Source organism: Colletotrichum aenigma, assembly GCF_013390185.1.
Source record: "Colletotrichum aenigma strain Cg56 chromosome Unknown KSG_Cg56_contig09, whole genome shotgun sequence".
In the NCBI taxonomy this organism is placed as follows: Eukaryota; Fungi; Ascomycota; class Sordariomycetes; order Glomerellales; family Glomerellaceae; genus Colletotrichum; species Colletotrichum aenigma.
This window is the reverse complement of record NW_023500915.1, coordinates 2,721,722-2,745,418: the sequence shown is the minus strand read 5'-3', so window position 1 is coordinate 2,745,418 and position 23,697 is coordinate 2,721,722. Positions and strand designations below refer to the sequence as shown.

Below are 23,697 nucleotides of genomic sequence, written 5' to 3'. Positions count from 1 at the left end.
ATGGCTGGAGTTTATAGAGAGTCGACCCGCGTCTACCGGGACCGAGCCGACTCAACTTCATCCGATGAAGGCGGATACAAGAAGAGAACAACTGTCCGCCGTTACAAAGTCGCCCCTAGCCGTGTTGAAACCCTTGAGAGGATCGAACGCGAGCGTGTAGAGCTTGACGACGACGATCGCCGATCACGATATTCCAACTATCCCCCTCCTCTGCGTACTTCCGGCGAATTTCCCTACGCCGAGCGCCCCCGCTCTGCCTTTGATTCCCGGAGCCAGGTTGTCGAACGTCAAGTTATTGAGCGCGAGCGCGAGGTCGATCCCTACAGAAGCGACTCTCGCAGCGTCATCTACGAGAAGGACTACGAGCGGGAGCGCCGCTTCGACGACAACCGCAGCGTCATCGAAGTTGAGCGTGATCGCGATTGGGACCGTCGCTCTAACCGCCCGTGGGATCACCACCACCACCACCATCATCACCATGGCGACACCGAAGTCGTCGTGGATAAGCGCGTAGAGCGTCGTGAGGATGGCGATGTTCAGGTTGAGAAGCGTATCGAGGAGTACCGAGACGATCATGGCGGCGCGGAGGTCGAAAAGTATCGTAAGGAGACCGAATATTACTCCCCCGTCAGCCCCCCGCCCATCCCCCAGCCCGTCATCATTCGACAGAAGGCTCCTGAGCCCCAGCAGATCATTGTCCAGGAGGCTCCTCCGCCAGTTCCTATTGTTCTTCCCCGCCAAGAACCCAATATCGTCGTCTTGAGAGAGCGCGAACAACCAATGGTCCGCCGTGACCCCCGAGAGGATGAGTACTATTACCGCCGTGAGACCAAGACTGTCGGCCGCCACCGGGACGATCGCGAGTACTACTATGACCGCCGGGGACGTGGCTACGCCAGTGATGAGGAAGACTACCACTACAAGAAAACAATCATTCGACGTGAGAGAAGCAACAGTTCCGACCACCACCACAAGCGCCACCTTGCCGAGGGTGCCCTTGCCGGAGCTGGTATTGCTGCTCTCGCTGCAAGCCGCAGAGACAGCCACGGTGAGCTCCCCGTCAATCGTGGAAGCAAAGTGCTCGCTGGTGCCGCGCTCGGAGGTCTGGGCACTGAGATCATCCGGCGTGCGCGCAGCGCGTACGAAGAAAATTATGGCGATGACTACTATGACCGTCACCACGGATCTCGATCTAGATCACGCAGCCGCAGCTCCAGGATCAAAACTGGTCTTGGCATCGCCGCTGCTGCTCTCGCGGTAGCCGGTGCCGCCAAGTACATGCAGAGCAACAAGATTGAAAAGGAAGAGGCCACCCGCGGCCGAAGCCGTGGCAGAGGCTACTCTGTCTCTAGCTACTCGGTATCTCGATCCCGTAGCCGCAGCCGCAAGAGCCGCAGCCGTTCTGTCGCCAAGGCTGCCGCCGCAACCGCCGCCGCCGCTGGTTTGGTGAAGCACTTCCGTGATAAGTCCAAGTCGAAGTCCCGTAGCCGATCGCGGTCCAAGTCTCGTCTCAGAACCGGCGCAGAAATTGCAGCGGCCGGCTTAGCCGGAGGCGTCGCCAGCAAGATCTACAAGAATCGCAAGGACAAGAAGGAGCGCGAGATTGAGCGCGAACTGAGCGATGAGGAATATGAGGAGGATCTCCGGCGGGAGCGGCGACGCTCACGTCGCCGGTCGCGCAGCAGGTCCCAGGCCCGCTCTCTATACTCGGAGCCGCGCAACGCTGATACCGAGCTAGGCTTAGTTGAGTACGGAACAGCTCCGCTGCCGTCCGAGCCGCCCTACCCGCCGGATGACGGGTATGAGTCTGCAGCGAACGAGAGGCGACGACGTCGACACCGGGATGGACGCGATGACCCCGAGCCGGCGCAGAAGAGAAGCAAGAGTCGATTGAGGGACATGGCGGCGGCAGCGGTTGGGACAGGGGCCGCTGCTATAGGTATCAAGCAGTATCAGAAAAAGAAGGAGAAGGAAGAGGACGATAGGAGATCGAGGGAAAAGAGCGCACGATCCCGTTCCCGTGATAGGTCAATCTCGCGCGATAGAGCTTATTCACGGGACCGGGCTTCAAGGGACCAAGTTTCAAGAGACCGTGCCTCCAGCGGAGAACGGCCACGAAACAGGGAACGCGAGCGGGACCGCAGAAGTGAGTTTTGAAGTTGAACGCATGTGGGTGGCCAATGTCACTGACAAGCAGACAGGATACGAAGATGATGCTCGAGCCGGGCATTACGATGACTACAGCCGTCCGCCGTCGCCGCCACACGCGTCGGGCGGCTCGTACTACCCAACTGCGACTGGTGCTGCTGCGGGCTTCACTCAACACCCAAACATTTCGACAACGAACTTGCGGGACCAATACCCGCCGTACCCTCAAGATTACGGGCCACCGATGGGACCGTCTCCACCTATGGCCACGGGCGGCGCTAGTGGATATCCTCCGCCTCCGCCCGCGGGAGGTCCTCCCCCGGCAGGCGGCCCGCCGCCCGGAACGAGGTTCGGCCCTGACCATGTGAGTGAAGACATATCTCGTAGCGCCTCACCGCAAGATGCCCAGCCAGTCTCTCTGGGTCCTGAGGGTGGGTCGATCTGATCGTTATCTCATTTGTATCTTTACTGCTCTTGTGACGTGGACTGACAGATTACAGATGGTGTAAAATGGCGAGAGCGTGCTAAGAAATTCATCCCGCCCGAGGCCCTTTCTCGGTCTCGTTCTCACTCACAGCCCCGCTCGCGGTCTGCGTCTCCGTCATCTTCTTCTGTCTCCAGCGCAGAGTCGGTCAAGCGTCCACACTCTGCTTCAAAATCGGTCACGTTCATCCCTTTGTCTCCTAAATCGTCACAGACCATGCATCGGCATCGTAGGGAACAAGAGGTGGCTGCGGCTGAAGAGGAGGACAAGGAGAAGCAGCCACCTTCTCTGAGTGAGGAGCAATTAGCAACCATCCGGCCTGTCCTCAACCGCCGACGCTCCTCGTCGGACCCCTCCGCCAATCATCCACTCATCCGCCAGAAGAGGCGTGGCATGGAATTCCCTGTGATGGACTCCGATAGTGAAGTAGAGGTGCTTCCCGATCGCTTTGACTCTCATGGACGTCCTCTGAACGGTAGCACAGGCGCAATGAGATGGCGGCAAGGCAACTTTGAATCGCGGCCCCGCAACGGCAACGGCTGGCACACGAGCGGCGCATGGGCCGTCGGCGGCACGGATGACGACTCAGTCCAAAAGATCGCGAGCAACATTGAAGGCATGATTAGCGGGCATGGCAGCTGGAAGAGTCTCTTGAAGGACGTGGTTGGCGTTGTGCAGGAGGTGCAGCATGGAGGACAGCGGAGGATAGAAGACGATACGAGCGAAGATGAGGATCACGACCGAAGACGAAGGAGAAGGAGGAGGAGGAGCGGATAACGACTTATGACGTTGCGACTTTTCCCTTATCTTTTCCTTGTATGACATTCATATGTTTGGATCTAGACACGATATGATGGCCGATGTAACGACTCATGACTTTGCTTCAACACTTAACGAACGAGACGGTTGTTAGACATGGATACGTCACAGCAAATGGACTATTTGAATCCTTGAAACGCCCCTTGAATGACGAACAATTTGATGGAGCAAACGCCTCGATTAAGCAAACAAACTGAATAGGCAACCTTCCGAATGGCAAGCAGTCTCAACCCACACTCTGAAAGACATTCAGTCTCAATGGCAAACATTCCGAAAAAGGGACTTGACATTACGGCCGTCTATTGTTCTATCACACACACATCGTCTACGTCTCATCATAACTCGTCGTGCACAGGGGGCTTCTCCGGCCTTCCGCTGTCCTTGTGCAAGTCGACGGCAATCTTGCCGCGCCACTTTTGGAACACGCTCCACATCTCATTCTCCATCCCGCTCTCCATCTGGTCCGGCAGCACCACCACGTAGTCCACAAACAGGTTGCCAAACTCCGTCTTGTGGTAGACGCTGTCGCCGTCCTCGTGGAACTTTGGCATGCCCTCGCCCTGCACCGTCTCCACATGTCCCGGCTGCACAACCTGGCCCCTCTCCCTCCCCAGCTTGACCACATGCCCGTCGAGGTGCGTCAGGTTGCGCGTCCAGTCTCCCATCCACGCCTCGCGCAGCGACAGCACCTCCGTCCAGTACAGGTCATCCCCCTTGCGTCTGAAGAACGTGCCGTCGACCTTGTCGGGGTTATCAGTGCCCAGCTCGGGCTCCTTCTCCGCCAGCGTGACGACGAGGTTTCCGGCGACGTAGTCCGGGCTCGCGTCGGCCTCGTTCTCGTACACGATCTGGCTGTCCCTGCCCGCGCCGCGGGCGACCGTGAGCTGCACCGTCGTGGGCTTGCGCACCACGCGCGCGCCGCCGCACGTGTGGCACTTGTGCTTGATGCTCTGGCCGCGGCCGCCGCAGGCGTCGCACTGCATCTGGACCTGCTGGTACATGCCCGGCGCGAGCTGGTGCTTGACGATGCGCACGCCGCGGCCGCCGCAGACGCCGCACGTGTCGACGGTGCCGTCGGCGGAGCCGGTGCCGTCGCAGTCCTCGCAGATGTGCTGCTTGTCCCACTGGAACTCGGTGTTGATGCCGTTGTAGAAGTCGCGCAGGGCGATGCCGATGCGCACGTTGACGTCCTGGCCGCGGCGCTGGCCGTGGCCGCCAAAGTGGCCGCCGCCGCCGAAGAAGCGCGAGAAGACGTCGAAGGGGTCGTGGCGGTGGAAGCCGCCGCCGCCCTGCTGCTGCTGCTTGAGGCCCTCGTGGCCGTACTGGTCGTAGATCTTGCGAGTCTCCGGGTCGATGAGGGCCTCGTAGGCTTCCGAGACTTCGACGAACTTGTCCTTTGCGGTGTCGTCGCCGCTGTTCGTGGAAGAGAGAGGTTAGCTTGGCTGGGTTCTGGGAATAGGAGGGGAGAGGGAGGTAGCGTACGGGTTCTTATCGGGGTGGTATTTCTTGCTGAGTTTGCGGTAGGCGGATTTAATCTCGCGGTCGGAGGCGGACTTGTTGATGCCCAGGACCTTGTAGTAGTCCTCGACGCAGAGGGCGACTTGGACGAGGCATAGGAGCAGCAGCAGCAGCGCTGCCCCTCGGAAGAGGAACATCGTGGGTGTACTTCGAGGGCGTATTAGTGGCCGAAAGGTTAAAAAAGTGTAATGGCTTGAAATAAAAATCACACCGTTCGCGGTAGTGAGGTCGCCCGATTTTTCCAAGTCCTTGAAGGAGTGACTCAAAGGAAGGAAAGGACTTGTCGTGTGAGAGGAAGGGGGGAGGTGGGTTATGGAGAAGTAAGACTCTGAAAGATATCAAAGAAGGAGAGCGCAATTGAACAGCTGCTTGAAATGCAAGTTCCAACGTGTTAAGAAGGGGGAGCTGGGAGGTACGATAAGAAATGTTATCAGAGATTATTGATTGGATGGCTGCTCAATGCAGCCTGCCCCACACACGAAATGTGGAGACTTTGAGTTCAGACGACTTGCAGCGCGACAGAGAAGTCAGAAACGTCCAAGTTGAGGCCAATCCCATATGGCTTTTCTTTCATAGGCTGTTTGTCATCTGCGATTTGATTTTCGCTCCATCCTCGGCGCAATTTCCAATTCCAGGACACAAACACACCTCTCGAAGTAACAAAATCGCCGGCCAGAAGCCTAGCAAATCGACCGCGACCATGGCGTCAAAGAAGTACGCCTTCCTCCCGATGGAGGACGACGAGGTCGGCCCCACGAAAGTCGTCAAGGAGAAGAAGAAGCACAAGTCGCGCCACCGCGACCGGTCACGCGAGAGAGATAGAGACCGCGACCGCAGCGAACGGATGTCCCGCCGCCGCTCTCGCTCACGATCACCGGCCCGCCCGTCGAAACAGTATCGCAAACGAGACACAGACAACGACGACAGGTGGGCGGACGAGGAGCCGCCATCGGAGGTGGAAGAAGAGGTCGACGACGAGCCCGAGTTTCAGGAGTCGGCGTCGAAGCGCGTCAAGCTCAGCCACGATGACCGAGATCGCGAACGAGACCGCGAACGGGATGAGGATTTGTCAGACGGTGCGCGCGAGGAGCTGGAGCGACAGCGCGATATTGAGGAGCGCGAGGCGTTTGCGAAACGGTTGAAGGACAAGGACGATAAGAGGAGCAAGGGCTCGGATAGCAGGAGGCTGCCGGACGCGGCGGACCGCAAGGCGACGATGGAGGACTTGAGGATGAAGAGTCGGCAGACGTATCTCGGGAAGCGAGAGGCCGAGAAGCTTGCTCTGCTGCGGAAACAGGTCGCTGAAGAGACGGCAGAGCTCAGGAGTGGCGCGAGGCTTTCAGAGAAGGAGAAGGCCGAGTTCGCCAAGAACCGCGAGATTCTGAGGCTAGCGGAGGAGAGGTTGAAGATTGACGACCACAAGGATGGGTACTACATCCCCGAGGACTACATCACGGAGAAGGGAAAGATCGACAGAAAGAGGAAGGAGGATGCCATGTACAAGCGATACGTGGAGAAGGACGAGTACGGCCAGGAGAAGTTTGTGACAGAACACGAGGAGTGGGAAAGGGAGCAGGCGACCAAGGCCAAGGCGCAAATCCAGAGGTCTGAGAGGGAGAATGACGACTATGCCTATGTGTTGGATGAGGAGCAGTATATCCAGTGGAATCTGGGTTCGAGTTTGCCCGGCGAAGGCAAGCTGACCAAGGAGCAGCAGTTCCTTGCGGCGCAGATTGAGGCAGCTGAGAAGAAGCAGCTCTCGATCCAGGAGACGAGGAAGAGCTTGCCGATTTACGCCTACCGAGACGATTTCCTCGCGGCGATGGAAAAGTATCAGATTCTGGTTATTGTCGGAGAGACGGGTTCCGGAAAGACGACACAATTGCCGCAATACCTGCACGAAGCAGGATATACGAAGAACGGGCTAAAGGTCGGATGCACGCAGCCTCGTCGTGTCGCAGCAATGAGTGTTGCAGCACGTGTGGCGGATGAAGTAGGCGTCAAGGTAGGTCAGGAAGTAGGATACTCGATCCGTTTCGAGGACAACACCAGCGACAAGACCATTCTCAAGTACATGACCGACGGCATGTTGCTAAGAGAGTTCATGACTGAGCCTGATCTCGCCGGATACTCCGCCATCATGATTGACGAAGCCCACGAGAGAACGGTACACACTGATATTCTACTGGCTCTGGTCAAGGACCTGGCGAGAGAACGACCCGACCTCAAACTCCTCATCTCATCGGCCACGATGAACGCCGAAAAGTTTGCTGCGTATTTCGACGACGCGCCTATCTACAACATCCCCGGCAGACGATACCCCGTCGACATCTACTACACCCCCGCCCCTGAAGCGAACTACCTCGCAGCAGCCATCACAACAGTCTTCCAGATTCACACCACACAAGGAAAAGGCGACATCCTCGTCTTCCTCACGGGTCAAGACGAAATCGACGCGGCAGAGCAGCAAATCGCCGACACGGCGAAGAAGCTAGGCTCCCGCATCAAGGAGCTAGTTATCTGCCCCATCTACGCCAACCTCCCCTCCGAGCTGCAGGCCAAAATCTTCGAACCGACACCCGAGGGCGCGCGCAAGGTGGTTCTCGCGACGAACATTGCCGAAACATCGCTGACAATCGACGGCATCGTCTACGTCATCGACCCGGGCTTCGTCAAGGAAAACGTCTACAACCCGGCCACCGGCATGGAGAACCTCGTCGTGACGCCGTGCTCCCGCGCCTCCGCGAACCAACGCTCCGGCCGCGCAGGTCGTGTCGGCCCCGGCAAGTGCTTCCGCCTCTACACAAAGTTCGCCTACATGAACGAGATGGACGAGTCGCCCATGCCCGAGATCCAGCGCACGAACCTCAACGGCGTCGTCCTCCAGCTGAAATCCCTCGGCATCAACGAGCTGCTCGACTTCGAGTTCATGGACCCGCCGCCGACTGAGGCCCTCATCGGCGCCCTCAACAACCTCTTCGCCCTCCAGGCCCTCAACCACAAGGGCGAGCTCACCAAGATGGGCCGCCAGATGGCCGAGTTCCCCACGGACCCCATGCTCGCCAAGGCCGTCCTCGCCGCTGACAAGGAAGGGTGCGTCGAAGAGGTCCTCTCCGTCGTCTCCATGCTCTCCGAGGCGTCCGCCCTCTTCTTCCGCCCCAAGGACAAGAAGATCCACGCCGACTCCGCCCGCGCCCGCTTCACAATCAAGGACGGCGGCGACCACCTCACCCTCCTCAACATCTGGAACCAGTGGGTCGACGCCGACTTCTCCCCCATATGGTCCCGCGAGAACTTCCTCCAGCAGCGCTCCCTCACCCGCGCCCGCGACGTCCGCGACCAGCTCGCCAAGCTCTGCGAGCGCGTCGAGGTCTCCCCGTCCACCTGCGGCTCCTCCAACCTCACACCCATCAAGCGCGCCCTCGCCGCCGGCTTCTTCCCCAACGCCGCCCGCCTCCAGCGCTCCGGCGACTCGTACCGCACCGTCAAGAAGAACGCCACCGTCTACGTGCACCCGTCCTCCGTCCTCATGGGCGTCGACCCGCCCATCCGCATGCTCGTGTACTTTGAGCTCGTGCAGACCACCAAGGAGTACATGCGCAGCTGCATGCCCATCGAGGCTAAGTGGCTCGCGGAGCTGGCGCCGCATTTCTACAAAAAGGGAGACGTCGAGGCGTTGGAGGAGAAGAAGATGCCCAAGAGCCGGAGCTACGACCGGTAGTCATTTTCTCGTGGTCAGTGGCATATAGATGGGTTTATATCAGGCATGGCAAGGGTCCGCGGTGCGAGGATATTTAAAAGGCATAAATTGAATATCATATCTGGATGACCACATTCACTTCCCATGGGACACATTTTCCCCTTTGTTTATTGTTCTGAAAGACGGGATCTGATGAATCACGCCATTGCTGAAGAAATCACCATCGATTGCAACAGAACATGCGAACGTCTAATTTTCCTGTGCCTGCGCGGCTATATGCTGTGTACTTGATCTCTCATCGAAGACCAAGCCGCAATGACGACGATAACGACGACGAGGGTAACGTAGAGTAAAGCCACAAGAAAAGTAGCCCCTCTAGTCCATGAAAACAAGGCGATCTCTACAACATTTGCAATCTCAAGAACCCAGCCACGGCGGCGCTCTCATCAGATAAAAATAAGCCGCCGCTATTGCCCACAGTTCCGTCGATAACCGTCTCGACTAACCCCCCTAGACTGACATGTCAAATGAACAGAGGCCGCGCCGCGCCGTCCCACATCACCCACGCAAAATCTAGACAAGCGCTAGAAGCGTCTTTCACATGCTACACCAGCCAATAGCCCCGCGCCTCACGAGATCAAAGTCACATTTCCAGAAACCCAGAATGACGGGAAGTAGTTCGAGTTCGCTTCAAACAATCTTAAAGTTTTGCATTGCTTTCGTCAAGGGAGGCCACATGAAACTTCCCACACTACGTGAATCCAAGCGCTTTAGGAGCAGAAAACATTTCCTCCTCCCCAAAACTGTCCCAACTACGCCCTTTCCCATCACATTCTGAGCGACAGAGTTGAATTCCCTCTTTAGCGCAACTCCATATAATTTCCTTGGACGAGGTTGAAACGAAGTGAATAAGTCGGGAAACAAAAAAGCAGCAATTTGACAGTGTCCCCCCCATCCCCCAAATAGTTCAATGAGACAGCCGCCCCGGTTGATATGGCTGCTCGCTTGTGTAGGAAGAAGAAAAGCGTTTGCGTGAAAGCGAGAAAAAAGTAATTCGCAGGAAAGAACTTCCACTTTGGTATCAATGGTTTCTCCGTTTGCCTCCGACTCCGTACCAGTAAATTTGTAGTGTTTTGCAGCGCTTCGTCATCTTTTGTTTTCCCTTCGTCGATTGATGCGTTCTTTTTAACGTGACGTCCCCTCAATCGGGCTCGTGGGCGAGCTCCGGACCCCGCTTAGATCCGTGCTTCCCGTGTGTCTGAGCACCTGCGACATGGTCTCAATATTGAGGTCGCCGCTCATGTTCAGGTTGTGATGCGATGAGATGGGGCTTCCAACGGGCTTGCGCGCCGGGGACATTTCCAGTCCCTTGATGGACCCGGGGTTGCTCGTCGGCGGGGAGGTGGCCGGCTGCGACGAGACAGGCGAGCGGATGGGAGACGGCGACCTGGCGTTGACTGATGACAGCGAGGTCAGACCCGCGACATGGATCGACTCCCGAGAGCCTGCAGCACCCGCATGTCCGCCCTGCTCGGCTTGCACGACATCGGCAAAGGAAATGAAGCTGAGACGGCGAACGTCGGCGTTGTCGAGCGAGTTGTAGTTCGATGCGTCATCGCGGTCGGCGAATGCGCGCAATTCTTCGGTCCAGGATGCGGCCATTGAGTCGGAGGCGTGCAGGGTGCCGCCGTTGGCGCCCGTGACGGCGGCAGCGGCGGGCTGGTGCTGAGCGTGGGTGACGATTTCGACGCTGTCCGGGTCGAGGTGGTCGTCCGTGATGGCTTCCGAGGATGCATCGAGGACCGGCGGGATGTGGTTCTCTGTCTGGATGTGCGACGGGATGGCGGGCGATTGCGGCTTGATTGACATGTTGTCGACGTCGCGCTCGAAGATCTGAGAGCCCGCTGGTGATGGCAGACGCGGAGAGCTGGAGATGCCACGACCTGGAGACGAAGGGTGCACGGTGGTTGACCTGGCAGACGCTCTGGAGGGGTCCCTTGACAAGGAAGGATTGCTGGTGACGGTCGAGGCAGGAGGCTTGGCGGATGACGACTTGTTGGAGGCGTTCGAGTCCTCCTTCTTCTTGCCGATTCCAAAGAGTCCCTTCACCTTACTCTTCACGTCCTTTTTGGAGGCATCAGATGCCGGCTCGTTGTGGCTCGAGGGGCGCGGTGTCGCATCACCACCTAATGTGTCGACAGCGGCGGCGGCGATGGGGTTCTGGGGGGAGATGCTAGCTCCCGTGGCGGCAGCAGTGACCGGAGCTGGTTCCACTAGACTCATCGTGAAATGTGGTTGATTTTATGGCGATAGATTTGTTGGTGCAGAGGTGGTGGTGGTGATTGTTGGAAGTTTAATGTCTTGTAGTTGGGTTTGCTGATAAGGCGCAAATGTAAATCACTGGCGGGAGTGACCAAGGTTCATGGAGAATGTTCCAAGCAGGGACCCTGACGTTTTGACGTTATTATGTAGGCCGGGGAGGAGAGGGGGAGCAGGAACGGATTCTGGGACGGGACAGGAAAACAGGTGGTGGGGGGACAATAGATTGGCTTGGTGACCCTGTGACCCTGACGTCGATTCCCGCGATTCGCCCTTTTTGGGTCACAGCAAGGGAAGGGGAAAGTGGAAGGGGTTCGACTTGGGGGTGTGTACAAGTGCGGTGATTGTCGCAGGAGCGGGCATCAGCATCAGCGAGGGTCCAGCGGCAGAGATGCCTCCCTGGCAATAGATCCGACACTTGATACTTTTGACACGCTTCAGAACGGGGGCGGGTGATATTATCGAGATGCACATACCAGAGGGGTAAAGAAGGATGCGGACGACGACAGGAAAAGGCCGCGACTGGATGCCTTCGTATGGCCTGCCTGCAATGGGCGCAGCTCCCCTGCGTGCAGGCTTGGAATTGGAAGGGGACTAGCCGATCGAGAATGGGATGATTTACACGGGCGTTCGTTGGTTCGTGAACGTGTGAGAAAGAGGAGAGACAAAGTCAGGTGTCACTTTCGGCGGTGCCGGTTTTGGTGTGTTCCGTCTCTGTCTAATTGTCTCTGATGGGACGGTCGGTCGGGAATCGCAGTGGCTAGCTTGTCTGTCGCAAATCGCAGAGAGGGAAGAAAAAAAAATTGACCCGGTCTTTGGGTCTTGAATGAGGCGAGGAATGAGGGGCCGAAGATATGGCAGGGCGGCAGCAGTGAGGTACGATGGACGATGGAGGATGGACGGGATACCGAAGAGTGGAAAAATTCGCGCTGCTGTTGCAGGTCCCTTGAAATGCAGCAGCAGCGACTGCTGTGTCTTCAGTGCGGGTGTCTTGTGGTCCTGTGTGCTGACTGACGAAGCTGGAGACGCGGGTGACGCAACAGTGGAAGCAACTCGCAAGCAGATTGGCGGTTGGTGTTGCGTGCCCCTGCTTGCAGCGAGCGTGCCGTGTGGGTTGGCCGGTCCAGGTCTGTCTGGTTCTGGGTCGTTGATGGGCGGCCCTGGCCTAGACTGGTGACTTGTGGTTCTCGAGTGGTGCCGTGCCTTGCTGCTGCTGGTCTGGAGACTGGACGGGTCGAGGTGGTGGTCCCTTGCTGTTCCTCTCCAGGGTGAGTGGATGAAAATAGTAGGCGAGGTCACGGGTGCGGTCGCTCGGCTGTTTGTTCTAAGCAAGACATGCACGAGATAAATGCTTGTGTTTGCGTTGGAGAGACGGAAAGATTGTTGCAGAGAGCTTTCGAAGGAGAGGGAAGCGAAATGATCCAAGAGGGCAGGAAGGGGGGACACGAGCGAGCTATTATTCCAGTCAGGAGGAGCTTTGATCTGTCAGGTCGCGCTTGTCACTCCTTCCTGTCTATCTGTAGTGTTTAATTTTTTGTTAAGTAGCAGCTACCTTCCCTGCCTCATCACCTCCCCCTACCTTCCGGTGCGTAGGTTCGTACCTGTCACAGTCAGGTCCTCCACTGCCAACGAAGGAAGGGTCCGTAGTCGGGCTGTTTCTTCTTGCTGGCGTGTTCCTTCTGAGGCGTTGAGCTAGGTGCCTGTCACTAAGGCAGGTGGGCAGGTAGCAGAATCGTCCGTCCGGTAGGGTCACCCGTCATCCTTCAACCCGTCACCGCACGCAACGCACGCAACGCACGCCCTGGCAGCAGTGCAGTCAGTGGCAGCTTGTGAAGAAGGAAAAAGGGGGCCCATCACGCACCCCGTAATGTTGTTTAGAGTTCGGGCATTGACGTGATGCGCAGGCCAGTGACATGCTCACCTCTGCCAACCCTCACTGCCCGTCAAGTATCTTGGTCCAAGTTGCCAAGTACAACCCTCTCAAAAAGTCCCCCCTCCACTCTCTCCGCGGCCTCGTCCACATCCAGAACAAAGATGCCTTACCACAGAGAGCCTCCCCGTCCAAAGTCTCCGTATCCGATGCCCAACACATATGCATCTGCTCGAGGGCGATCCGACATCCCGCAGGTGCCAGGCCATAGCTCAGGCACCTCGTCGTCGCCCGTCCTCATCGTGCCCAAAGTTAGCCTTTGGGCAGGTACAGCTAGCCGACTGCCAGATATTCCCTCGTCGACTTAGTCACCCCGATGCCTCCGAGCCCGGGAAGGGGCTCAGGGGTGCTCAACTTTCGCTCTTCATCGCCTAGCCTCCAAACGAACCTATCTCATGACTATCTCGGGTAGATTTTCTCGACTTCCAGTTGTTCCGTTCACCAGAGCCCAAGTTCCTGACACCTGCAGCCCCCTTTCGTGCTTCGTATTCATCTCATCACCTCTGGCACTTACAGCACGCCGACGAATGGATACGCGGGGAAGCGAACGACCTCGAGCGCCCTGCGTCGCTGGCGTGTATCGAGTCCAGGCGGGCGGCTTCTGCGTGGGCTGATTGTCCGTGTGTTTTCTCGGCCGGCCGGCCGCCGCCTCGCAATCGGGCTCGAAACGCGTCCTCAACTTGCTTTTTGGGACGCGTCTCTCAATGTTCTAATTTGTTCCCTTTTCGCATACCTCATTTCCCTTTCTTTGCTTCTGCCAACCCGGCATGAACTTTGCGCTCGTGTGAGAACTTCTGTCTTGCCCCGTCAGTCGCCAAGTGACGCATGCATCCTTTTGGCTAGCTCCACGATTTGGACCCTGGCCTGTGACCCCTCCTTTCTTGTTATGCGAAAAGTCCAAATAGAAATCTAATGGTACACAGAGATTCAATGTCTTAGACAACAACGCGCGAGACCGCGTTTCCTCGGGGTTCTATTGTTCTCATGCTCCGTCGACGCTATTGATTCATAACATCATGCCTCGGGAAACACCCGTCTTTCCCGTCGATATCAACCCCATAGTGGAGAGAGCTCGCAAGCCAGAAATGGCGGATGGTGATTTGTTCGTGTCGGCGGCCTTTTTCATCTGAACAGGGGACGCCCCTCTGAGTCGTTTATTCGATGGAAGCTTCGTTTTACGGGGCCCCTTGGGAGGCTCTCGAAGGTTTCTTTGCTCCAGACTCACATGGTACGGGCTCGATTTACCTCAGACGGGGATTCGGGTTGTTTCCCAAAAGGTTGGAACAGCCACATCATCTCCGGGTCTTTAGGCGGGTTGCTTGAGAGATGCTATGCTGCGCGAGTCAACAGACAGCCATCCCTGGGGGCAGCTCGATGCCTCTCCTCTCTGCTGCCAACTTCAAAGCTTCCCCTTCCCTGTTTTCTCTGGCCTTGTTTCCCTTTCCCCTTCCCCCCAACGAGATCCCTTCCTACTTTGGCTTTACCGCTATTGTTGCCTATCTACCGTCAGCCTCGGTCCCGCGTCGTCCCCACGGGATCACAGTCACAATCACACATATCGATGTGTCTACCTACCTACTATGTGACGGTGAGAAGATAGGGCGGTTCTATGGGGCACCACATTGCGACATCCAACGCTGCTGGAAATGCCGCCCGACAACTGCAATGACGGAACCCACCTCCCACGCCCTCCTCTTGCCCAGAACCAGGACCCTTTCCGGGCTGCGCTGCGCTCCCAGCATTGCCTGCGCCCCTCCCCGCAAATCCCTGTGTTAATCGGGCTTCCCGCCGCCTTGCCCATGATTGGCGCCCTACAAGGCACGTCACCGCGCCCAAGGTCCTTTTTTTTTTCCCGCATGAACAATTCCATGGCATGAATAAACAGTCATCGACGGAGAAAGAATTTTCAAAAGGGGTCCAAAGACGTGGCTATCTTAGGCTAGTCGTTCCAACGCCTTCCGTTGGGAACTCTTGCAAGTGCTCTTTGCGTTCTTCATGCTGCCCCTAGCAAAAGAGCCGGCCCTGGCCCCAATTGCAAAGGGGCCTTGCCTCTACCGCAGTAGCCAGTGACTTAACCCCTCGCAACGGTCGACCGGTGCAGGCAGGGTTCCTATTCCCAAGATAGTAACAAGACCAAGAAACCAGAGAAAGAAAAAGAACCCCTCCATCTCACCACCAGACGCTTCGCTATCGCCGCGCCGCTGTAGCATCTGCTAAAACCACCAAAAACCCGTCCATCACAAGGAGCAACAACCAAACATGAAACGAGCCGAACGGAAAAGAGAGCTTCAGAAGACTCTGTTTTTTTACCTTTTCTCCCGCTTGTCCCGCCTGCAGCCTCGTGCTTTCTTTTTCCCTCACCGCGATCGACAAAACTCTTTTTTAGCTGTTTTGCGAAGCCGAAAGAGAAGCGGTAGAATTCACGCGCCCCCCGCCGTGTTGACTGTTGACTGCCCACCTCGCCAGCCAACCGCCGCTGATCCAGGGGTTGGGGGTTAGAGGGGGAGGCTGGACCGCAGACGTCACCGGTTCTTGGGCTGCGCAAGCTGCGCTGGCAACGCAGGTGGGGAGAAAGCCAAGGCAAAACCTTGGATGGGGGACCCACACTTCTCGGATCCAGCCGTCTATCGGCAATGCAGGTCACACGTGTTGCGTCATGTGATGTCTTGTCTGGATCGTTGCGATTACTACCTCAGCGGCGATTTTGGTTAATGCACGATCGTAAGAGAAAAAGGGAAAGATATCTTAAATGCTTTATAGACCTAAAGTAAAAAGAATAGCACAAAAAGCTTAAAGATTCGCTAAGAAAAGAGTATGTTGACCTACATATACCCCCTAAGTATATAAAGTATAATAACGATACGTAAGCTAACTTGTGCAGCCTAAGGGCCTAGTAATTCTAGCTTCTAAACGCCGCAAACACCGAAAAATCCTACAGGCACGCTAAATTCCGTTCTAATATCTAGCATTAGAGATCCCTCTCACAAACATCTCTAGTTAAAGAGCGATCTTTCCGTCGCTTAGAGGTAGATTCTGATAGGCCGTCTGGAGAACCTGGTTGGTGACGGTAGGTGGGTCGCTTACGAGAAACAAACAATTCAAGATGCGCCGACGAACTGTCTGATTTGTTGCTGCTGCTGCGAGCACTTTATCGGTGATTGCAACATGGCCCCCTTTCCACCGAAGGAGAAGATTCATAAGATAGTCGCCCCTAGCTTCGTTTTCTGCTGCTGCGACTAGAACTTCCTCTGTAATAGTAAACTGGTACCCGCTCCAATTACCGAGCTGTTCCATTACGAAATCCTGGGAGCTGTTTGTGTTTGTTGCTGCTGCTGCAAGAATGGTCTCAGTGATTGGAATCCGATTCCCTTTCCATTTTTTGAGGAGGGCTTCCATCATGCGCCACTTCTCTTCATCGGGCCTCCAATCCTGAAGCGTTACTAGGGCTATGATAGTGCTCTCTATGGTACTGTTTTGAACCTCTCTACGACTGAGGAGAACCTCTATGATCGCTACGCCATAATACTTGTTGTCTGCTGCGGCTTTCAGGATATTCTCGGTGACAGTGGTAGTGTCTCCTTGCGTGTCAAGTTCAAACGCCATTGGTTCCCACGCAGGAGCTGATGTGAGTTGAATCAGAAAGCCTTCTGTTATGTTGACATGCCCTCTTCTCCTGCCAATAAGACTTCTTAACACGCCAACAGCATCGTGGTAATATCTCTGCAGAAAGACTCTATTCAATACGTCAAGAAACCTAGCGACAGCCCAAGCATCGGGGCGTTCACTCTCACCGACATCGTCGGACGCAATTATGACAGAATGAACTTTCAATATTGCCAGATAATATTGTTTTGTTTCCAGAAGCATCACTGCAGTATTCAAGTCCCCCGGAATTTGCAAGGGGCTGCAACTCATCGAACCCAGACCTTGGGTTTTCAAAACGTCGTTGAAGGTACTTGGTTGCGTTTCTGCTTGCCAGCTCCAGACAAGTAGAAATTCGAATTGTGTGTTACGACGCCAAGATTCCACAGGGGGAAATATTCCCCCGTCTGCGTTGATGGCAATTGTGACAATAGAACAATAGTCCTGGTGTGCTCGAACGATTGTCGGAAGCGATGTGCCTTGCAGGAGACAGACAATATCTCCTCGATTGATACGCTTTGTCGTTGCCTGGAGGGACCAATCAAGCCTAGCGAGATGCTCGTGTCCATCGTAGGGTTTGGATTGATGCGGAAATATTCTCACCAGTTGCTGGCCATACCAAGTATCTTCGCATCGCACCTCGCTCACTGTGCCTATAACGCAGCCTCGAATTTTGATCAATGCAGTCTCATGCTCATCAATCGTGGCAACAGACAGGGAATCCGGAAGTAGTGACTTAATAAGATGAGGAAACAGATCTGTCCATGACATCTGGTAATTGGGAACCAGGCACGTTGGCTTGTCGATGCTCATGCCAAGCAAGGCATAAATCTTGTCTCGACGATCTGTGGCTTCCCGAACATGGTGTATCTCTATTAAATATCCGAGAGGCGATGTTCGAAGAGAAAATAGTTCCGAGGCGTTGACCATGCCCTTAGGACGAAGTGTTGCACCCTCAATGAGGTTGACAGTCGAACGAATCCGAGACCGAGCGTCTTTATCCTCGAGAAGCAGAGTCCCACCAGTTCGGTCCAATCCCGAGCAGAAGGCTTGACCATCAATCTCGGCGAACTTGCACATGATGAGAACATGCCGAGCAGCAGCAACCTCTTGGACCACCTGGTTACGTTTTGTCAATCGTTTGGTCCCCCTCTTTGCTTAAGTTAAGTCCTGACTTACCCAAATGCGGCGAAACCATGGTCTCCCAAGTAGTTTTTCGACAGCCAGCCGATCCTCATCGACCTCGGCCACATAAGCTGCTTCCTGCTCGTGGTCAGAAGAAGCTTCCTCGTCGTCAGAAGAAGAAAATTCCTCGTCGCAGTCAGAAGGTGCCTCCGTTGAGTCATTTGCGGCAGCCTCCAGCGCCCGAATTGCTTGTCGGCTAGCAACCTCCGACTCGGTATCAATCAGGGCATTGCCGGTCACATGTTCAAGCCAGACGATAACACAGCTTGCTTTAGCATATATCTCTGCCATAAATTGAACTTGCTCGCCTTTTTCGTCCAAATTGTTCTGGTCGATGCAGACAGCGTCGATCCACATAATTCGTTCGAGGGCAGGGTCCCGAAGGCGTCGAAGTGCTGCATGGAGGTTCTCTGTAATATGCAACAAGCCCTCGTCCACAAAAGCTGTCCGAGACTTCGTGGGAGAGCCCCAACAATAAGATAGAGCTTCGTAAAGATGGTTTCCTCTCCTTCTTGCGCTGGCGAGAGAATACTCGAAAAGCTGGCATTGTATCGGGGCATCGTCGTCTTCGTATGGACTCAGGCGAAGCAGGCGGATACAGCCGGGCGGCAGACTGCGGTAATTGTACGTAGACATTGTGTATCGCCAACATCGGTCTACAAGCGCATATTCTGTTACAATTCAAGTTGCTGATGTCAAGAAGACGAGCACCAGATGGTTTGCGAGAAGCGGGGTTGACGATGGTTGCCTAGCATGGACGTTGGGCGGCTATTTCAGGCTGCAGGAAGTCATCGCCAACGAGTCTCTCGACCAATCGTGTGACGAATGGTTCCCCACACTTTGCTTCTGGAAACTGAGCGGCTCATATTATGATTGTTGGCGGCGATATATAGGAAACAGAATCCTGGTGTAAGTTCAAAATCTGCTGATCCACACAGTGCAGCAACATCTACATAACTACTCTTGCCCTGTCCTCTTAAGCCCTTGGTATCTGGACGGTCGATGGCGGTGCGAAATCCGGCTTTTGAGAGACCCGATGTCCGGTCGGCTTTCTTTTAACATCGGTGGCCTTGCATTGTTTGCGGTGGCCTCGGACCGAAACCTCGAAAATTCTTCCCCTTGATTTTTGTTGATCGGCCTTCGGGTGTCTTCCACCCTTTTCTTGTGTAGCGTGATAGCACAGGTTGTCAGTGGTCTTGTCAATCGAAAAGAAATCATTGAGTCAATGACGGCGGATGTGTATAATTGTGAGATATGGCTTTTATTCACGGGCAGCATGGTCGTCATTTCGTAGGTATGAGTGATGTTCAAATACCATGCCTTAATGCAGTTCGAGCATACCTCCAGCTCGTAAAAAGGTCACTGGCAATACACCAAATCAAGATTGTCTTCAAGGCCGGCTGAGCCACGATATCAGTGGCCTATCATCGAAAGAGACACTCGCGGCCGCCTATCTTATCAAGCCTAGAAGGAGATCAATTAGACATCGTCTTACCCCAGTCAGCCTCTTTCTTCAGCTCTCATACACGCAAATAATTACTTGCGCCCAGTAGTGTGGTTTCAATTCAGCTGCACTCCCCCCTGCATACCATCCACAAGGCTGCCTATCCATCTATGTACGCTCACATGCGTTAAGCATTCTTCTTACTTGAAGTCATGCGGTGGCTTTCAGGGGTGCATCTGCTGGTTTCCTCGACTCGGTTCAGCCTTTTTCAAGTCCTTGTTTAAGAAGCCCGCGCTTTCCCAGATGAAGTTTGTCACCTCGGATTCTGCATCGTCAATGACCATATCCATCATGGAGTACAACCACTCCTCGCAACAATCTCTCTTGGGGAAAACACCCGCAAGCTCTTTCCATGAACTCAATGATCTACCTGCAGAGATCCACAAATGCCATGGGACGAACGCAAAGCGCAACTGGCGTCAGCCAATATCAGAGTGGTACTTGCTGTGTGTTTGTTTCCTGTTCAATCTAGCATTCACATTTGGCATGGTATCATTTCTTGACGGCAAAGCATTCGCTGTCAGTGGCGACACGCCCGAACTTTCATCAACTCCTATCTTCTTTTCACGACGCCTCACTCAACCCGATGTGGTGACCTTGATCTCAATATTTTTGGTCATCTGGAGGACTATCTGTGCTGCCTGGCAGTTTATCTCGACGTGGAGATGCGTCTTTATTCTTTTTGAACAATACGGACTTTCCATCGCGGAGGCTAGTTGCATGACCTCTTGGAGACTCCCGCCATTTGCTCTCATTCGCCCAAAATTGTCACTCGGCCGTCAGAACAGTCTCGTGAAAGCCGGCGCAATCTTATTCTTGTTACTTGCTTGGCCAGCCCAGTTGTCAGGTCCAGTCGCCGCCGGCTCCGTTGCCTGGGTTTCATCGATAACATACGATATGCTGAATACTACACTGTCATTAGGGACCAGTACGATGCCGCCAGTTGACCATTATCGGGAGCACTACATGATGTTCCCTACCGTTCGTAAGGCGGTGGTTCAACGTGCTGCAGGTCTGATTAGCTTCGCAGAGACTGCAAATCTAGCGGCAGTAGCAACTGCTGACAGCACAATCGCGTTATCTACCAATACGACCAAGCTCTTCCCAGTTTCGTCATCTGCGCGCCGCATGATACCACGCCTTTACTCCTACACCAACGGGACAGTGGTCGACAGCGCAATTGTTCCTATATTTGAAGTGAACTCTTTCGAATGGGTAAAGGGCATCCGAACTTTGCCCGGAAATATCACTAAAGCCCTCAAAAACTCTTCAAGCAACTATCTCACCATTTCGGAAAACAGGTTGCCTCTTACGCAGGTGATTGCTGGTATATCAGCACTTCTTAAAGATTCCCAATGGACAAGAAAACCAGCGGATAAGCTGCCCGATCATCGCGTTTACAAGGGTACAAAATTCGCAGCGATCTACGTGTCCAGGAACTGGAACCAGGGAGAGAATGAGAATTATACATGCCCACACACTTCAACAGACTTTGGCGACGTCCCTTTAGACATTGACCTCCTCAACATACCGTGGAATAACAACTTCTCCGACTGCCTGGCTGTCGCAAAGCTGGAAATTACTGCGGGCGTGACGTAATGCTCTCAGTCGGACCTCAGCAAGTCACCAAGGTCCACTTGTCTGTGGGCCTTCAATGTTCTTAGCATCGACAACGACAACGACACCGTATCACCCGATCCTCTTGTCAACGAAGTTTTCGCCATGATGCCCGAGATACAGTCACTTGTGGTAGCGATAAGCTCCTATGAGCCCGGCATACTTCAGGGAAACTTGGAAAGGTTTCTTCGAAACTCTCTTATTCAAGCTTACCAGGGGGGTTGGAGTGCGATGGCTGAACATCTCAGCCCCGTGGAGACCCAGCGTACCACAACTTCAGCTTGGAAGCCTGTTATTCTACTGGAAGCGCGTGTTTCCTCTCAGCGAATGTACGTTTGGATGGGAATGATTATGACGCTTGTGGCATCTGGCCTTCTCCTGACGATCATTCAGGGGACTTGCCAAGCCAAAACTGTCAATAATTCCCTGGTTGCTGCCGTCATGCTAGATAGCTCAGAAGTGGCTCGGAGGGATGCTACTGGCTTTTGCAATGCCGTAGATATCGGAATGGGCCATGGCAACGCAAAGTTGAGACTCAGGTTGAAAGTCAGCGATACTAGCCTAAGCTATACGTCGATTGGAAGTAGCTATTCGCATCCCAGGTTGGTGCCTGACGCAATCTGAGTCGGTAACGTCGTCTGGATCATGCAAACTAAACCACCGTCTAATCTGCATGACCATAGCGTGCCGGGTTGCAATTTGGTAAACTTCACGGCACGGAACATCTCTGGGTCCTCCAACTCTAGTTTGCTCATGTGAGACTTTTGAGAACCTTTCATATTCAATAACGATTGATCGTACCCCAGCGAAAAATGATCCGGAGCGACGTGTAGAGTCTGAAGGGAACTAGGTAGATGTTTGATCATAAAGAATGAATGAAAGATAATTAGTGGTGCAATGGTCTATGAACCGTGCATGTGGATTCGAGTGGAATTTCGACGCAGCAAAGACCATATCGCGAGTCTTCCTGGTTTGTTCCGGCATGGAAAGAGCTAACATGTCGTTTATTGACACTACACTTTAGTTCAAGAGGCTGCCATTTGGAAGATCACCTTTTGGATGGCCGGATGACTCTGGTAGGGGCATAAAGGGTGCTGGGGAACCTCGATAGCTGCCCTACAGGGTATACGAAGCGGTTGCAAGTCTCCTTACAGAGGTGGCTACCAAGGTATTCCCCATCACACCATACCTGGCCCAAGTCCTCACCCCCTACCAAAGTGCGCCCATTCATCGAGTACCATCCTGATAGACAATAAATAGGGCAAGAGCGATATAAGGATGGCCCTGGACAGGCTCATAGACCTGATTTTTCAAATTTGTCATTCAATAGAAGCCTTCGGGAGTTTTTCATCCAAGTACCATCGCATTGAAGCTGATTGGACTATCACGATCAAAAGCGCGACGATGAACCCCCCTGACCCATCTCAATATGACGCTCTTGGCTTTTACGATTGTGTGAAATCGGCCTATCCCGACAGCCGGGTCACTTACATCGCGTTTTTACTCATCTTGGCAGAATTCAAGGCTGAAAGGTGAGCACGATCATCTACTGAGTAAGGCGGCAACAGACATCAATATTAGTGGCAGAATATCTGTAACGGAGCTCATGTACATGGTCAGAGACCTCTTTCGAGACAAGCCTCAACTCATCAGAGGTTTCGGGCACTTCTTGCCTGAAGGGCATAGAATTGAAGCTGATGGGACCATCGTCACTCCCCATGATTAGAAGCCCATACTCTTCATCCGCGCTAAATAAACCCCGATGACGTTTGGAATTAGAGGATGCACCGGTCAGAATAGACAGGCAAGAACTGCGGGGTGGTTCGAAACATTCTTTTGAGTGTGGAGCATGGCGTTTGAAGGACTGTTCTGTATTTCAAGCCCCGAATGTGAAAGTGGCGTCGATTTGACTTCCTAGCTTCGGTCTAGATGTGTGACTTTTCCTAATGTATTAAGTGCTGAACGACATCCTTGTGGCATCTATCATCCGCGAGCCTAGCATAAAGTCGATTCAATAGCGCTCTACGACTCTCCTCTATTCTCTCTTTCTCCCTGAAGTTCATCTCTGCGCAGGAGGAAGATGGAAGTCCGCAGCAACTCAAGTTCTTAATCTTCATATTCGAAGAAATGGTGTGAGATTGCAGTGGTGGGCTTCGCCCCGCCTCGTATCGACGTCTTGCAGTCGGATCCAGATGCGAAACATGGTCGGAAATATCTCTTGTCAGCATTTGAAGGGATTATGCGCGCTCTCATAGAAATACACCAGTCCGCCATGTGATACCTCATTCCTCAGCCACACGACACAGGCCAGTCTCGAATCATGGATGGCATCTAGGATGACGATCCGGTATATGTGATTCTCCGCATCATACCGCATGGATAGCCAGCATCTCAAGCTTCGCGAATTGATAGGACTCCCTCAGAAAAGGAATCATGATGTCCCTTCTTCGGCAATCCGTCGCTATGACATAGCTGGGGCAGAGGCGCGGTCTTTCCTTATTAGCTTGGACATGCCCAGTTAAGGAGCACCTGGTGTGTTGGATGGCGGGGGCTGTCCTGCAGCCCCGGCAATGATTGTAAGCAGAATTGGAGTGCCGACCAAGGTCTGGGTAGTGGAGGTTTCTGCAGTTTCTGTGGGCGTGGGAAATAGGCCGGAGGGTGCACCGCTGGAGGCACTGCTGGGAGGATTGCTGGGAGGATTGCTGGGAAGGCTTGTTGAGGGATTCGTCGGTGAGCTGGCGACAAGACTCTCTGGTGGGCTTATACCAGAAGTGCTTGGTGGGTTGATAGCAAGGCCGCTTGATGAGACGATTGGGAGACTGCTCAGGCGG

At 54.4% G+C, this 23,697-nt stretch overlaps 4 protein-coding genes across 4 annotated transcripts; 2 read left to right on the top strand and 2 right to left on the bottom strand.

Annotated features, from left to right (window-relative positions):
• Window positions 1–3,409, top strand: CGCA056_v013384 (uncharacterized protein; the record flags this gene model as incomplete). The annotated part of the gene is made up of 3 exons (XM_037328628.1): window positions 1–2,146; window positions 2,202–2,579; window positions 2,649–3,409. The coding sequence occupies 3 exons, from the start codon at window positions 1–3 to the stop codon at window positions 3,407–3,409; spliced, it is 3,285 nt and encodes a 1,094-aa protein (XP_037173529.1).
• Window positions 3,410–3,786: 377 nt separating this feature from the next.
• On the bottom strand, window positions 3,787–5,106 carry SCJ1 (DnaJ-related protein SCJ1; the record flags this gene model as incomplete). Its single annotated transcript, XM_037328627.1, has 2 exons — window positions 3,787–4,864; window positions 4,934–5,106. The coding sequence occupies 2 exons, from the start codon at window positions 5,104–5,106 to the stop codon at window positions 3,787–3,789; spliced, it is 1,251 nt and encodes a 416-aa protein (XP_037173528.1).
• Window positions 5,107–5,669: 563 nt separating this feature from the next.
• Window positions 5,670–8,690, top strand: cdc28 (Pre-mRNA-splicing factor ATP-dependent RNA helicase-like protein cdc28; the record flags this gene model as incomplete). Its single annotated transcript, XM_037328626.1, has 1 exon — window positions 5,670–8,690. One exon carries the CDS (start codon window positions 5,670–5,672, stop codon window positions 8,688–8,690), a length of 3,021 nt encoding a protein of 1,006 aa, XP_037173516.1.
• Window positions 8,691–9,854: 1,164 nt separating this feature from the next.
• CGCA056_v013381 (uncharacterized protein) lies at window positions 9,855–10,952 on the bottom strand (the record flags this gene model as incomplete). Its single annotated transcript, XM_037328625.1, has 1 exon — window positions 9,855–10,952. One exon carries the CDS (start codon window positions 10,950–10,952, stop codon window positions 9,855–9,857), a length of 1,098 nt encoding a protein of 365 aa, XP_037173137.1.
• Window positions 10,953–23,697: the final 12,745 nt, after the last annotated feature.